Source organism: Pteronotus mesoamericanus, unplaced genomic scaffold (genome assembly GCF_021234165.1).
Source record: "Pteronotus mesoamericanus isolate MK-2021 breed Mesoamerican mustached bat unplaced genomic scaffold, CSHL_Meso_final contig_56, whole genome shotgun sequence".
NCBI lineage: Eukaryota > Metazoa > Chordata > Mammalia > Chiroptera > Mormoopidae > Pteronotus > Pteronotus mesoamericanus.
Window position 1 is genome coordinate 6149595 of NW_026555201.1, and position 17245 is coordinate 6166839.

General features: G+C 37.3%; 1 protein-coding gene across 2 annotated transcripts in view; it reads left to right on the forward strand.

Annotated features, from left to right (window-relative positions):
* SRGAP1 (SLIT-ROBO Rho GTPase activating protein 1) overlaps positions 1-17245 on the forward strand; it is a 251609-nt gene that overhangs the window by 126055 nt on the left and 108309 nt on the right. For both annotated transcript variants that reach the window (XM_054580037.1, XM_054580038.1), the window contains exon 4: positions 12657-12719. In XM_054580037.1, the coding sequence (XP_054436012.1) occupies positions 12657-12719 (63 nt within the window). The remainder of the gene's footprint in view (positions 1-12656; positions 12720-17245) is intronic.

The following is a 17245-nucleotide window of genomic DNA, read 5'->3' on the forward strand; positions in this document are numbered from 1 at the left end:
TTCTGTTTCCCCTCAAATTAGATGTAAGTTCTGGAGGGAAAGCGCCTGGTTATTATGCACTGAAACAGTGACTGGCACATAGTAAATGCTCAATAAATATTTATTGAATGAATAAATAATGAATATTGTGTAAATATATTAGAAACCAGAGATGAGTGCAATCCACATAACAAAGTTTAAGGCATTTTAGCAAGATCTAGGATTGATTGACAGGGCTAGATTTAAGTAACATTATCACGTGCAGTCTACCTCCCAAGAGAGAGAAGTCAGAAAAGGGATGTCCCAGGAGACACAAAAGTACTACGGAGATTACTAGGTGAAGATTTAAAAAGTAATTCTATCAAGTTATTTTTAACTCCTGGGCTCACCCATGTGGTATACAGGTTTTGGTCTGATCTTTAGCAGTATACCTACCAGTGACGATGAGAACTGAACTAAGGGATTCCCCACTGCTGGGTTCCAGACTGGCCACTGGATGGGAACAGGCAAGACAGGTCAAAATAGTGCTGCAGGAGTGTTGAAACAGAACTGACATTGAAACCACAACCCATCCTGGGCTGCTCAGAATTTGTATCCTGAATCCAACCAGGTGGATTTCCTGATAAAACAAAAATGTCAAATTCTACATATGGTTTAAACAAGACCCAGATTCTCATAACATAATACTCAAAATATCCAGAATACAATCCAAGATTACTCAGCATACAAAGAACCAGGAAAATCTCAACTCATATGGGAAAAGACAATCAACAAACACCACTTGTGAATGACACAAACATTGGAATTATCTAACAAAGCCTTTTATTTATTTATTTATTTATTTATTTTATTGTTGACATTGTCACAGATGCCCGCCAAGAAGTAAGGGCAAGCTCTCTGGAAATGAACGGGGAGATAGAAAGTCTCAGCAAAGGAATAGAAGAAATAAACAAATGGAAATTTTAGAACTGAAAAATACAGTAATCAAAATAAGAAAAACTCACTAAATGGGTTCAATAGCAAAATGGAAATAACAGAAGGAAAGAGTCTCATTAATTTCCATTCATTTTGAAAATAGAATTATAGAAATTATCCAATCTGAACAACAGGCAGAAAAAAAGATTGAAAAAATAATAATTAGTGCCTCAGTAACTTTTGAGACAATATCCAAAGGTCTGACATTGTGTCAGCAGTCTCTGAAGGAGAGGAAGAGGAGAACAAGTGTGTGCAGAAAAAAATATTTGAAAATAATTACTGCAAGAAAACGTCCCAAATTTGGCAAATGTGATAAGGCTACATATCCAGGAAGGTCAGCAAAACCCAAACTAGATGAATTCAGAGAAGTCCATACCCAAACACATTATCATCACACTGAAAATTTAGGATAAAGAAAAAATATTGAAAACAGGCAGAGAAAAATTAATGTGTTAATTACGGGAGAAAAACAATTGGATGAATGGGGATTTATCGACCCACTAAATGCCAGTTGCACTTTACTGATTGCGACAATCAAAAATGTCTTTAGATATTAACAGATATCCCTGGCGGGGGTTGGGGGGTAGGGGTGTGTGGAGATCTGGCCCTAGCTGAGAACTATTGATTCAAATTGAGTCCTTTATTCTCCTAAACAGCTTTTAAAAAAGAAATATTCCGATTTGACTTTCTTTCAATCACATGGTTTACAACTCAAGAGTAAATTAACAAAAATGGAGAAGGTCATAAGGCACCCAGACCCTCACTTGCTATAAAGAGGAGTAAAAAATATCATTTGGTATCAGGTTTATTTAGGTTCAGTTATTTATTGGGTTGACCAAAAAGTCCATTTAGATTTTTCCATAAAATAAAAGACACATTTTTCACCTTCACCAATAACTTTCTTTATTAGGATATTTTGAGTGTGTCATCTATGTCCCACATGGTAGAATGTTGATTGTTTTCAATTAATATCTCGATTCAATCACTCTCTACTTCACCTCCTCTGCCTGACCATGGGAGCATCTCCTAGCAAGAAATCTCCAGCATGAAACTTTGCAAACCACTTTTGACATGTTTGATGAGTCATACCACCTTCTCCATATACTGCACAATTTTTTTGTGCATTTCAGTTGCGTTTTTACCTTTCTTGAAATAATAAAGCATAACAAGCCAAAATGTTGCTTATTTTCTTCTGTCTTCAATATTAAAATGGCTACACAAAAATTCACCAATTTTGATGTTTTTTGTTAAAAGCACGCTGATATGACAGCTGTCACATGCAATCTAACAAAATTATTTTGAATGACATTGAAGACAATTAAGTGGTACTAGAACCATCTTACGGAAAAAACCAAATGAACTTTTTGGCTGACCCAATATAAAAGATCAGGACTTAGTAAACCCAAAAGAGCCATGGACACCACTGAAGTTTTACCCACTCATCTCATCCAAGAAGGAAATTGCAGTCTTAAGAACTGATAAGGAGAGAACATTCCTACCAGCTGTCTAGGTGTCTGCATTTGAGATCAAAGTTTAAAGTAACCTGAGAACAGCATTCAGGTTGCTAGCCAAGATTGCTTACCAGGTGCAGACTATGTTTGATTCCACATGGCAGAATTCTGAAAGATTTTCACCAGCTGCAATAAATGCCATATTAAGTGATACTGCACATACAGCAAATATTTGAATTAAGGAACATGTGTGATACCTTGAGTTGTAACAACCCAAAAATATGCAGTTATAGTGAGATACTGAGTTTCATTACAGATTGATTTCAGTACCTTTTAAATCTCAATCAAAGAAAAAATTATTTTTTCATTATTAGATAAGTAAACAGGAACAAACATATCAACTAAATGCTTTGTCAGATCAACATAGAAGCTTAAAAAGTAAAAAAATTTTGACACGGTATATATGAGTTATTTAGATTGAGGAAAACCAGTCATTTTCAATAACTGATAGTAAAAAGATACATGCACCATTTTTCCTTTTTTAAATTTGATAGTTTCAATTAAACAGAGAATCATAATTGGCCAATGCACTGGCTTTAATAAACATGACTGTAAAAATTTTGTCTCTTTAGCTCTAAAGATGAAGATTACAGGGGTCAACTAAAATAATTATCTTTTATTATATAGCAACATCATATAATTCCACGGAAGAGTCACGCCAAATCCACTGTAACTTCTTTTCCTCCCTTTTCCTTTTTTTTTTCCCTGAGCCTTACTGAGATCAGCTTTCTTTTCCAAAACAGAATAAATGTTCTGTTTCACTATTCATTCAACAAACCTTTATTGATTATCATTATGTGACGGGCATACACAATAATGAGTGCTAAGGTCATAAAAGTGAATAGCACACAAATCCTTAATTGGTACTCAGAGGAGCTTATGAGTGAGTGTGTGATTAAAAGAAAGGAATTGCACAGGTCAAAATCACATTATAAACTGGTAACTGCTCTTACAGAGATAAGACCTAAGACCACAAGACCACAGAGGACTGAGTAAGGTATACTGCCTAGGGAAGTGGAGAAAGGCTTCACAGAGAGAGGAGCATTTGACTAAAGTCTTAAAACTTGGTGAGATTTGCAGAGGAATTGGGAAACATGCATTCTTTTGATACAGAAAGAATTGCAAAGAAAAGGGCTTGGAGTTCTGAGAAGATAGGTGTAGGTGGGGCTCTTCATGGCCCCGCCTGCTCACCTTGTAATGGGGGGAGTTGTAAAGATACACCAGGGCCCTTCCCGTCACACAGCGGGCTGGGGCTGGGAGTGCCACCTGCAGCCTGGTGAACTGTGCGGGGTGGCATGACAGCTCTCCGAGATCCAGAAAGGCAGGTTGGGGAGGTGGTGCAAGAAATCTGATCCTTAGTTTGAGGAGTTAGTATCTTATCACCTAAGCAATGAAGGAAGCCAAGAGAGATTTTAAAGCAGGGACACGGCATAATCAGCCTTGTTTTTCTAAAACATTGTGAAGAGGAAATTGGAATGGGAAGAAATTTGTCTGCGGGAACCGTGTGAGGAAGCTGTTGCATTAGTAATCTGGGTGATTATTTTTCCTGTTGTGAATGATGGTCAAAGAGCAGTTCCATACTTGTAATGATACTGTCTTCAAAACTTTTTGCCCATGTATATTAAGAATGAATCGAATGTTTCTTGGTCTTCTATAAAAGGTCTTCTGGCAGTTTAAAACCAGATCATTGCTATTTAGTCCATCCTAATCAGATTTTCTTAATGCTTCTACTCCTTTAGCTGATGGCTGTTTAGCTTATTGGGAAAAGAAGAAGAATGTAACAGTGATTCCAAGATTCTTGGGTTTACAGTAACTATGCAGATGGGTTTGGACTGTTTCCACCAAACAGGGCAATTGCAAGTGACTGCAAGTCACTGGGAGGTATCTTGCCCCCTGATCCTCCCAAGAGTTTAGCACCCACTTTGAAGTATAAAGAAAGTGCCCTTTTTATACTACTAGCTGCAAGACAATGAACAATTATCTGAGAAGCAAGAATTCTCTCATTTCTTTAAACTGTGTTATATAAGGAATATTGAAGTTTTCTGGGAATATTTAGGACAGAGAAAGTAAGCCTCAGCTAGGACACAATAGCTGTCTTCAAATTTTTGAAGATCTGTCAGGTAGAAAATGGCTTAGATTAATAAGCTTGTAAGTCTACAGGAGCTGAGACCAATCAGAAAGACCTAACATTTACCTGCAACCTGAAGTCAGCCAGGGCTAGCTCAGAACTAGAGTCGTGCTTGGTTGTAGCTTTGCATTGTTCTCTGGAATGGACTTCACCCTCCTTGGTATAGTACCTCGAATACAATTAAGTATTCCATAAATTAAGTCTTGAATTATATTGAAGTGAGTATCTGAGATATACTGATTTGAAAGTTCATACAAATAGGTTATTGCATCAGTATTTAGAAAAATGAAGGGTGATTTCATGTGATAGGACAAGGGTATGACTTACCCCATGGGAAATCATTTTTCTATTCCTTAGGCTGCCTTTACTTAAATCCATTGTTAATTCTATAAACTGATTAGCCAGTTCTGAGGTGGTGCTATATTAATATTAGGCTAAGTATAGATCTTTAAAGGAAATTTCTGAATTAGGTTAAATTCTTGACAGTTGATTAACTTACTGATTTTTGGATTTGATTCAGAAGTTATATATAGAAACTTTACCTGCTTTAAATTGAATAATCACAAATCATACTGTATTGATTTGTTTACCTCTTTCACTAGACTCTAAGGCCACTTTTCTTTCTATCTTTGGCACTTAGAAGGTACCCATAAAAGCTGGTAGAATGATTGAGGGAATACATGAGTGAGTACATGAATGAATGAACTTGTATCAGTGTCTCAAAGAATGTCAGCCTTTTCCTTACTAATTCAATGGATGACTATCAAATGAGCAAATTTCTGACTTACTGATTTGTTTTTGTAAGTAGACCCTGAATTTTTCTTACCGCAGTGCTATCAAGACTAAAGCCATGGGTTTTCTTCACAGTGTGGTCTAGTTTGCTTTACCACAGACTATAATCACAGCCCCAGCCAACCATACCATAGATGTAAGCTTTTGGTCACACTGGGGAGCAGTATAGCTTAGGATCTCAGTCACAAAAGAAAAAGATAGCTGACTTTAGTGATTAAATACTAAACTCAGGTTCATCTGCTAAAGCAGTGATTTTCAACCTTTTTCACCTCATGGCAGACATAACTAATTACAAAATATTGAGGCACACCAAAAAATATATTTTTTGCCAATCTGACAAAAAAAAAATAAGTATGGTTTTGATTCATTCACACAGGACAGCTATTGTTGCGTTGGCTGTTGTCATTTTTTTAAATTTGGTAATCTAAGGGAAAAGAGGTCAGTGCCTCTGACTAAATAGCCAGGTATTGTACGTTTTAAAAATTCTTGGGGCATGCCAGTTAAAAATCGCTGTACTAAAGAAAACATATTTTATGGTAATATTAAGAAATTGTCAGTAAAGCTGAGTTATTAAATATTTGTGAAGTTTAGCATATTGAAAAATAGTCTTAAAATATATTTCTGATATTTTTAGTTATATTACAGTCTGAACCAGAGTTTCAATACACATTCTGATTTTAATTGGGTAAGTTCGTTTACATCAGCCACTGTGAGTTTATGGCTAAGTGATTATTCATTTAGTGATACTGAAAAGGTAAAGATACTGAAAATGAAAATAGTTGTGTCACCTACCTTCTTCCCTGTAGGATTTTAAATTTAATCTTGAGTTACTTAACCTGTCTGTTCAAGTGCTGTTTATTCTTACTTTGCACCTTTCGGATTGACTGCTCACTGGCTGAGCACAGCAGCAAGCAGACCTTTTTCACCTGGATGCCAAATGCCACATCTGCCTACCAGTTACTTTAGTAAATATTCTGGGAGATGCCCCAGATACTTCCTTTTCAGATCAAATTATGTCTTTTTTCAAAAATGGAGTTCTGGTTCCCCTGTGTCTATGATTCCTTATAATTTCCCCACATTTTCTAGTGGTGTGGGGTTTTGTCTAAAAGGATATTGACTATTGTTCTTCTTGGGAATGAAGTAGATGATGAGGCTTAATTCCATGTGCTGATATTTAGTTGTATATTTTAATAAGGACAAAATCGTGTCCCTTGATAGAAAGAAGAGAACTATGCAGAAACACTATAATATTATCCAGAAGCTTCGTTCAAGGCCATTAAACCCAACCCAGCTCTCTCCATTAGGCATTTTGGAGGATGCTGTTGACTCTGTCTTCAGAGTTTACATGAAGTAAGGGAATCTGTTATTGTAAAAACACAGAAAAGCACACGCTGGGGAAGTATTATTTGACTCCTTTAACCAGAATTTACATCTGAAACCCACCAATCATGAGACACTAAAATCATTTGAAACCCTCTCGTTAAATATTTAATCTGGTTTTCCTTTTTCTCTCTTACTCCCATTGCGACTGGGCGTAAGGTCAGGATTCCTTGAGTGGTCATCACAAAAGATTAACTTTAAAAATACCTCTGTCAGAGGCCAGGCACCCACTGAATAGGTCATTTAATCCAACCACATTGATTGTTGATCGCTTGATTGATTGCTCAGGGTACTCCCGTGTGGTCGTATTATTATGCTTTTAGGTCTGCCTTTCTTTATCTCCTTTCAGGGAGGTTCCAATAAGCAAGCCTGATGCAGGCCTCCGGGAATAGAGGTGCTGGCCAAGGCCCACCCAGTGTAGTGCTTGTTGCAGTGCTCTGTAGGCAAAGCTGCTTGGCACTTCTGGCTCCTCCCTGAGGCTGTGAACTCTGGAGGGCAAAAGCCACGCCTTGCTCAGCTCTGGGTCCCATTCATCCCACAAACATATATGAGCCATCTAATGTGCCAGGCACCAGACAAGGCCCCGGGAATACAAAGATGATTCAGATGTACTTCCTGCTCTCAAAGCAACAATGTTTATGAGGAAGAAATGTGATGAGCATAATAATAATGGGTAGTATCAGTTTCGCACTCACTGTGTGCCAGGTTTTGTGTTAAGTGTTTATTAAGGACCACCCCAATAACACTGTGGCATAGAGACTCTTGACATCTTCATTCTGCCATTGATATAACTGAGGTCTCACAAAATTATTTAACTGATACACAGAGTGGAACAAGATAGTTTAAAATAGGCAGTTTGATTTTAAAATTTAAACTCTTAACCACTAAATTATATAGCCTTGGAGTGGTGATAAATGGATAATACACTATACAATCACAGAGAAGGTAGGGTATAATTTTTTTTTATTTGGGGCTCAAGGCAAAGTTACAAGAAAGTTTTCACAGAGTAATATGTAAGATTGTACCAGGCAAAAGAAGGAAGGAGAGTCCAGGCAAAGGGGACAACTTGGGAAAGGCACAGAGACCTGCAGGCTAGCAGTTTATGGCCAGACAGAAGGGTGTGGTCAGAGATTTGTGGAATGTAAGATGGAGTAGTTAGACAGGGGAAATTATGGGTGAGTGAAAAAAAAAATTGGACTCTATTCAGAAAAAATATAGCAAGTGTTTGATGGGTTTTCACAAAAGGAAGGACGTAATTAGATTTTTTTTTATTTATTTTTAAAATTCTAATGACATAGGAAAACGGATGAACCATAATGGATAGGATTGGTGGCTTCTTCAAGAAGCAGCAGCAAGCCTTGGGTGAGCCCCAGGTGATGATTTCAGTGACACTGTTGTCCTGGCAGCAATATAAATTTACTATAACCCTTTAAAAACCTTTATAGTATGTATTAAAGGCCTCAAAATGTTAATCTGTTTATCCTAGTAATTTCATGTCTGGGGATTTGTATTAAGGAAACAACACAAAATGAAAGATAAGCCTTTAGACCAGCATTTGTGATAATAGTTCAGACTGTTAAAACATATTGGTGAAATTGAATGAATAAGTAAATAATTGAATGATTAGTGGGAAAGAGTAGGACTTTGGGAAACCATAATAGAAGAATAGTTAATATACATTCGCTGGGTGGTTATGATGAATTCAATTATAATGATTGTTCTGAAAATTAAATACTTGGAAAATTTTATGGCAACTGAAAGAAAAGAGAAGAAAAAGATACTTTATTATTATAAAATGATTACAACTCATGCCTATATTTAAATAAGAAATGAAAGAAATACATCAAATCATAATGGTGGTGGTTTTGTCCTTCTAGTCTCTGTTTTTCCAATATTGTTCAGTATACTTAATTCATTTTTATCATAGAAAAAGATAAAAACTTTGGTACTATTAATTTTGCACTTATGTTTGTGGTATCTGAAATATCAAAGTGACAGTAAGTGGTAAACAATTAGAAATAGGCTTGTATTCAACTCTGGGTTTGCACATTGGAGATATTCAATAAATGTCAACTGAATGGAAGTTCTGATCATGATTTTTTCCTTTTGGGTCAGAATCCCAGAATCCTACTGAAATGGATTAGAAGTTTTACCATAATTTGAACAAGGCTTATGTTAATAGAGAGAGGGAGGACTCTTCCTTTTTTTCAACCCCATATCTGAAGCCGTTGAAGGGAATCTCCTTTCTGTGCAAAAGTAAATTTAATCAGCCAATCTCAAGTAACATAGAAAATACTTTATTTCAAACATATATCCTTTCATAGTTACTTTTTTCTTTTCTACAAAGAGAACATTGATTGCTTTCCTTCATGCCAGTATCATTTTTCTTACTTTGCAGTTCTTGTTCAAAGGTCACTGTTTTCAAATTGTAATGAAATAGAATCCAGAGGCATATTTAACCTATTGAATTTTGATGGATTTTTGATAATCCAGATATTTCCTAAGGAGTGTTTCAGTCCATTAGTTTAGTGTGCCAGCGTCCTGGGTGCCTCAGCAGGTGTGTTTTGGTTTAAGATTGCTTCTTTTGGGGGGTGTAGAGTAGCATTTAGGAGAAGGATTGTTTTTCACTGTTACAGTAATAAATTAGATACATGCTTAAAGTTGGGGGCGGGGGACAGCCTGAGGTGATCCTTTCATTGTTTCTGTGCCACGAGGACAGGGACCAGGACTGGGGTGGTGCAGTGTCCAGCCCAAGTGTCCGTGAGTGCAAGGGTGTGTGGGTTCATATTTCACACTTGAAGTCACAGGAAGGAGTGCTTCAGGACACAGTCCAGTTCTTGAACCACTTTTGCAGACTAGAGGACTGGTGGTGGGAAGGCAAGGTTAATTTCAAAGTTATTTACTGCACCCTGGAGGGTTTGGATTGTGATTCCAAGCTAACAGATAGGCAGGAACTTTGGTGATGAGTCATGAAGATAGCTGGAGGGCCTGCCTGAGGGCAGCTCCTCACCGACTTTGCACCGAAATCAAAAATTCCCACTGGGGCTTGGCTCCTTAAGGGTTTCTTTCATGAGTTGTATATATATATTATCAAGCTGGCTTGAGGAATCTGAAACACAAAAATGACAATAAATAGAGCAATTAGAAATAGGCTTGGTATTCGGCTCTCGGTTTATCCATTTTGTAGTGGGTGATGGATTAATTCATCCAGTACCAGCAGTAGTAGGACCCCCACGAAAATGGAATATAGAAAAGTAAATTCAGTGTATGTGTGGCAAGGAAGCAGGGGTGTAAGAAATGCCCAAGGGCTGGAGCTCAATACACGGGGCCCTTCCAAATCAGGAGTCACTTGGAGGGAGATCTAAAGGCGAGAGCAACTGAGAGGGACATCAAAACCAAATCAACCCGTATCTGCCGAGCACTTACTTCTGTGGGGAAGTCAATGGAATTAAGTGTTCAGAGGCCAAAAAAAAAAAAAAAAAAAAAAAAAATACAATGTGGCCTTCTCACTCAAGGGTGTTGCCATTATAATGTGTCTGAGGACAAAATAAGTAATTATAACATTTATGGGATGTTTACTGTGTGTAGGCACCATTCTGAGTGCTGTGTGAGTGTTTCATCTGTTTAACGCTCTCATCGACCCTGTGAGATAGGTATGAGGACTGTGTCCATTTGATAGATCTGGAAACTGAGGTCCAAGGGAATCCAAAGTCTTTGAGGCTTCAGACCCAGGCATTCTGACTCCAGAGACCTGTTAAGCATCATGCTATATTGCCTCCCAGACAAATTTTTCATATTTCAAGACCTCTGGGGAAAGGTGAAAGCGAAGTATAAGAGTATGCTTGGCAGAACAGTTTGTCTGTGATGAATTCCTTCTACTTCATTACCTGAATTTTTGTAAAATCTGAAATATACAAAGAATCCTCTGGTTTGTTCTAAGGTATTTGACCTAGGATAGCTTGGAGTGCCCTTCTCACCCAAACCTGTCTTTAATCTGATCCTAAATATTTTTGGCTTGGGGCTAATTGGACCTAAGGGGGTTTTGTTTTTGTTTTTGCTCTAAAGTCCTAGCCAAGAAATATTTTCTTTTTGGATTTGCTACCTGAAATATGGGCAGCTGAGCAGTTACTTGCTGGCCTTTGATCCCATTAGAGAGTTCTGAATTGGTGGCCTGGATCCTTGAATGAAATCTGATGTTAAAATAACACCAAGCTTAAGTCATAGGAGACTGTAGTGTAATATATACGGTCAGAATAACCAAGATTTAGGGAAAATAAAATGAGTTTCATTTGGCTTCATTTGCTCATTTGTGACTTTCCTTTCACTCTTGAGTGATTTTTAGCCTACCTCTTCACATATCAGGGACAGAGCAAACATAAAATCTGTAACTTCAATTTAGAGATTTTAGAAGCTTTTGGAGCTTGATAAATGACAGCATCCCTTATGAACAAATTTGAATTTCTCAAAGTTCAGGTAGTGCTCTGATGTCATCTTCCCCCCCCTCTGTTATCTAACACGAATTTTCGCTTCATCACATGCGGCCTTTTTGGAGGGAGGCCTGACCCAATGGCCTTGTGTTCACAGCTGGACTGTTTCATCGCAGCCCCAATGTTTTCTTAGGAGTGGTCTTTGGGCCCTTTCTTTCTGCCTTCTCACCAGGGGCCAGCTTTCAGCAGATATAGTAACTACGTCAGCTCTTACACAAACACAGTGTTTCAGCTCGTTTACAGGTTCGCCTAGCAAGTGTTTATTGGAAGCTTCCTACGTGCCCAAGCATGCCCTGGACTAGGGTGAAGGAGAGTGCCTTCTTAAATTCCATACCCCACATGCCTCACTTGCCTCATCCTCATCCTGGCCTTGTGCCCAGGCATGGTGAAGGACACCAGGGTCACAGAGCTGATAAAGATATAACCCTTACCCCTAATACTGATAGTCCAGTGGCAAAAACCTAAATAAACCAGTGGACGTTCTTGTTAATGTCTCAAGCTGTAAATTAAGGCACTTTGCACATTTTTTCCAATCTCTAACTGACTTACATAATGAACCCAAAACAAAACAAAAAATCTTGGATATATGATTTTCTTTACAATTATTTACCATTTGGCTGAAAAAAAGTATTCATCTGGCAGGTGTGGCTCAAGTGAATTGAGCGCCAGCCTGCAAACCAAAGGGTTGCCGGTTCGATTCCCAGTATAGGGCACATGCCTGCGTCGCAGGCCAGGTCCCCAGTAAAGGGTGCAGGAGATGCAACCACACATTGATGTTTTTCTCCCTGTCTTTCTCCCTCCCTTCCCTTCTCTGAAAATAAAATAAAATCTTCTTTTAAAAAAGAAAATAATTATAATAAACACCGAGGTGTAACTATGTGGACTGTAAGTGGCCTTACGACCTCATTGCTTTGGAAGTGCTTTTGTAAAATTGTAGCCAGTCAAATAGTTATTTTGAAAAATGAGAATTAATTTCCCTTTTGGGTTCTAACTGAGCTTTTTGAGAATCACACTTGCAAAACTCCTTTGCGACAATACCAAAACGGGAGACAGGGTGCAAGAATGCATCTTTTGATGACTTTAGTTCTGCATCTCAACTTCTAAGCAAGCATAATATTTCACCCTGCTTACCTTTTCTCTCTCTTCTTGACAAAATCTGATTTGGATGTTGAGAGAGCCATTTAGACACTTTTTTGCCTCTGTCCAGCCTGTGGTGGCCATTGGTGCAAATACCCAGTGTTTAGAAAGGGCCTTTTGATCAAAGATTAGGGCATGCTGGCCTTCTGTTGTGTTACATGTTACATTCTTCTATTTTTAGTTAGTGGATTTAAGATGCAAATAACTTTAGAAACAAGTTTCTATTACATTTTTAAATATTCTTTCTTAATTTCTTCTTAATTACAGAGCAAAGAGATTGCATTTCAACTTCATGAGGATTTAATGAAAGTTCTTAACGAGCTGTATACGGTAAGCACATAATCTTTCTTCTTTTGAAAGAATCTTTGGTTTGGAATTGTGATTTGCAGAAATACTGCATTTATTAGAACTCATTCCAAGCGAGGGTGTTCATGGATGCTTGCTTGGTTGAAGTGATGAACCAAGTGGGTAGATACATACTGCGATGTTCTTTTGCCACTCCCTCCAACCTGGGGAGGCTGCATTCACGTCCATATGTATATGTGGTTACCACACATCAAGAAATTAGATTACAGGTGTTCTAATATGACATTATTTAATTGGTTGGATTAAATGTAATATGGACGTATGTTCATTTCCAGATATTTTGTTTTAAATTGTTACCATTCTTAAATTAACCATTCTGGGATTTGAGAAATTTAGAGTTGCTTTATTTTGTTACTTAATTTCTTTTATTTCCCATTTCAGTTAAATTGTTTGGTTAATGATTTACTATATTAAAATTACTTTTGGGGGAGGTATCTTTTTTGTCAATAATTTGCTTTTCTGAATTTAAATTTTATTCAGGCTACTGCATATAATCATAAGAAATTAAATAATTTGAAATTATTTGATTAAGAAACCCAAAACCAATGAGGTTGCAAGTTGGAATTAGTCATATGCCTATGTAAATTTTTTACATTTAATGATTGTATTATTAAATGCAAATTTCTTTTGGAGGAATTTAATGAGTTTTTATTTTATAAGAGAGAATAACATAATGAGAAATGAATAATACTAATTTGTTCTAACTATAGATATTTACATTTTCATTGCATAAGATTATTTGAATGTTTCTTTATAGGTAAATTAAACCTGAAACTTAGCATTAAAATATTTCTTGATTTACAAATTCTGTTTGTTTCTAAAAATCCATGTGCAGAAAATGCAGTTTTGTGAATTAAAGTGTTTCTAAGACACCATTGATACTAATTAAAAGAACCCATAGTTTTAAACGTTTATGAAATTAGTGATATTCTTATAAAATTCACTTTCCTTTTTTTTGTACATGTGTAATACATTTACATTTTTATGTAGCACATACTTATTAATTTAATTTACATTTCAGTGCATTAGTTCCTTCTTCAGAAACTTTTAACTTTGCAAAGTAAAAAAGCCTCATGTTAAGGTTATATCCATGTTTAAAAAAATACCTAATGAAGTAGAATTTTTGATGATAAAGGCCATTTATTAGCCTGTGATTTATTAATTTTTGATAACCTAAGTTATCAACCATTTCTAGAAATCCTGGATTTAGAATTTAAAAGTTAAATAGCATTGTGCCTCTGAGACTTCCAGAAAAGAAAGGTCATCTTCCATTGACCTATTTTAAGATGAGGGCTTCATGGCATTTTCCTTGTGGTTCCCTTTGCTTGAGCATTGTTTAAAAATAAATCTGATGGTTGTCATGGCATCAGAGACAAGAGCCTGTTGATTAGGGTCTGAAACTAGTCGTACTAGCCAAAACAATTGTGGCAAAGATAAACTTGATCGTTGACTATGAGAAGTCAGTAGAATGTTATGAAAGTTTAATGTCAGTGAGAGATGTGTATAGTGAAATTTTTCCTGGATTCAGCTATTAAATGCACTTAGACATTTAGCAGACCGTACATATAGGTGAATCAAGTAAGCTGACATCTCCTCAACACTCTCATCAGTATTAGTCTGAATTCCTGAAGGAGCCAGGCTCCAGAAATGACCACCAGAGTTTGAATAACCCTGTCAGAATCATTTAACCTCTCAGAATCAGCTGAGGAATTAAAGGGTAGAAGAGACAAACAATGAGTTTTTAATTAGTCTGTAGAGCCCTTTGAGTTCTTGGGGAAAAAATCCTACTTTAACCAGACAGCATGCTCAGCTGAGGTCAGAGGTCATATTTTGCAGGAAAAGCACCTTCATATTACACACACACACACCTTTTACACTGAAAGATGACCTTTGGTTTCTCTTATCCTTTAAGTTCAGGTAATACAAATTCCATCTTATTCAAATGAAATATGTCCATTATACATATTCAGTCTATATTCAGAAAACTAGAAAAGGTAAGGAGTAATTTGAACAGTGAACCAGAAGTTGAGAGAATGTAGTTTAGATTTCTTATTCAGCCACTGACTTGTCATAAACAAATAACCTTCTGAGTTGCATCACGCATAGAATGTTGTACAAGTGATGATGTAATAATGATTACTGAAATAACAGGTATAAAGTAAGTAGCTTCAGGGAATTGAGAATGCTATTTAATTGCCTTTTCAGACAGATATTCACTCCTTCCTTTCTCTCAGTCCTGGATACTCCTTGGGAGTTGAAAGTAAACATTCTGAGTACATGAACTTCCTTATACCAGTGGAGAGCTTTGTATTAAATTATAGTCAACCTTACTGGTGGGCAGCAGCCTTTCGTGTGGACTTCTTTTCCCAAAAATATTTCTCCCATAGGCCTGTTGATTATTCCAAACATACCAGAAAACTTTCCCTTAAATAAAATATAAACACCCGGGAATAATAAGAAGAGATTCTTATACCTTTGTATGAACCAAGTTTTTCAGATCTGTTGAGTACAGGTTTTGTGCATCAGGCATAAAGGCCTGGACTTCTGAGTGGGGAAGAGAGGATGGTGACATCAGAGTGCCATTTGGAAGAGGAGGAAGCGTTTTCTATATTTCTTCCTCAACCTTTCCCTTATTTGCAGAAACAGCCTCATTATGGTTTAAAGCATCCACTTGGACTCTAAGACCATAAGGGCCATCTACAGCAGTTAGGATTAGTTGGGCTTTGAGTGCCAGGAACTCCAAATAATAACATAAACAAAACAGAGATTTATAGTTTCTCTCACATAAAGGAAGTTCAGAGATTGGCAGCCCAGGGCTGGTATGGAGGCTCCATAAAGCCATCCAAAATCAGGCTCCTCCTGATCCACTGTTAAGAGCAACCTAGTTGTGACCTTTGTCCTTATAATTCAAGTTGGTTCCTAGAGCTCCAGCCAGGACATCTGCATTCCTGAAGTGGAGAAGAGAAAGGGGGGCAGGTCGCCCGTCTCTGAAGGAGACCTACTGAAAGTCTCATTAGCACTTTCAGCTATGCCCCATTGGCCGGAACTTAGAATATGGTTCCACCGGGCTGCATGCAAGCCTGGAATCAGAGTCTGTTGGCTGACCAGCTCTTTGCTAACCAGTTACAAATTGGGGAGTCTGTTCATTTGAGAGAGAAGGGGAGGTATTTGTGGGTAACTAGCCATGCCTATCCGAGTAGCTAACATGTATGCATGCTTATTATGTATGTGCTAGTTCTTTTGCTAAGCACGTTACTTGCATTATCTCATGTAATCTCAGTATCTCTATGAGGTAGTTTCTGTCATTTTCCCCATTTTACAGAAAAGGGAGCTAAGGCTCAGAGAGGCTTGCCCCAGGTTATTCAGCAGGTAGTAAGTGGAGTGGGAGCTCAAGTCCAGGTCCCGAGCCCATGCCCTTTACTGTCATTTTATGTCTGTGCCATACTTTTGGGAAACCATTTTCTAACAAAAATCTCTAAATATTAATGCCTCCCTAACAACACAAAGCACTTACACAGTTTATCACCTGCTCACTTACACTTTTTTGTCAACGTCATTAGTTTCTTTAACAAAAGCATAGGTGAAAAACTGAACGTGCGCTCAGTGGCAACCTGACTTCTTAGAAATGTTGATTTAAATGATCTAACAGATGGAACTCACTGAGCTGAAAAATAAAAGGGTAAACCAAGATCCTCAGACTCACATTCTGAGTCTAGTCCACTACTTAACTTCTTTTGAGTTTAATTTTGAAAGAGAACCAAAGTAAGGTTAAGAAAACAGAGCACTGTGTTTTAAGAAACAAAAATCATGGGCTGGCAGACAGCAAACTTGTATTTGAATTTCAGATTACTTAGCCAATCTGGGCATCTTTATTAGTCTGTGTTCTCCAGAACCAATGGGATGGAAATATATTTATATATTACATAAATACCTATACCATATATAGATATATAGATATATACACACATGCAGAGAGAGAGAGAGGGAGAGATGGATACATTCAACAAGCTGGAGAGCCAGGTTATAGTTCCAATACAAGTCCAACGGCCTAAGAAAGAACCAGGAGAGCCAATGGTGTAGGTTCTAGCCTGAGTTCAAGTCCAAAGCACAAAAAGACCATGTCTCACCTCAAACACAGTAAGGCAGAGAGAGCACTTTCTCTTACTCAGCCCTTTTGTTTTCTTCAAACCTCAGACCCTCAGCAGATTGGATGAGGCCCACTGACATTGTTACAAAGATTATTTATTCAACAAACTTTTTTTGAATGCCTGCTACTGTGCCATGTACTTTTAGATGTCCTGGGGACATAGCTGTGAATAAAAGCAGACCATATACTTCCTCTCAAGGCATTTGTATTCTAGTGAGGAGAAACAGACAGTAAACAAATAAATGTGTAGTACAGCAGGTATAAGTGCTGAAAGGAAAAATAAAGCTGAGTTAAGCGAGAGTAAAACATTCAGAACAGTGTCGGACATGTAGATGCCTAATAA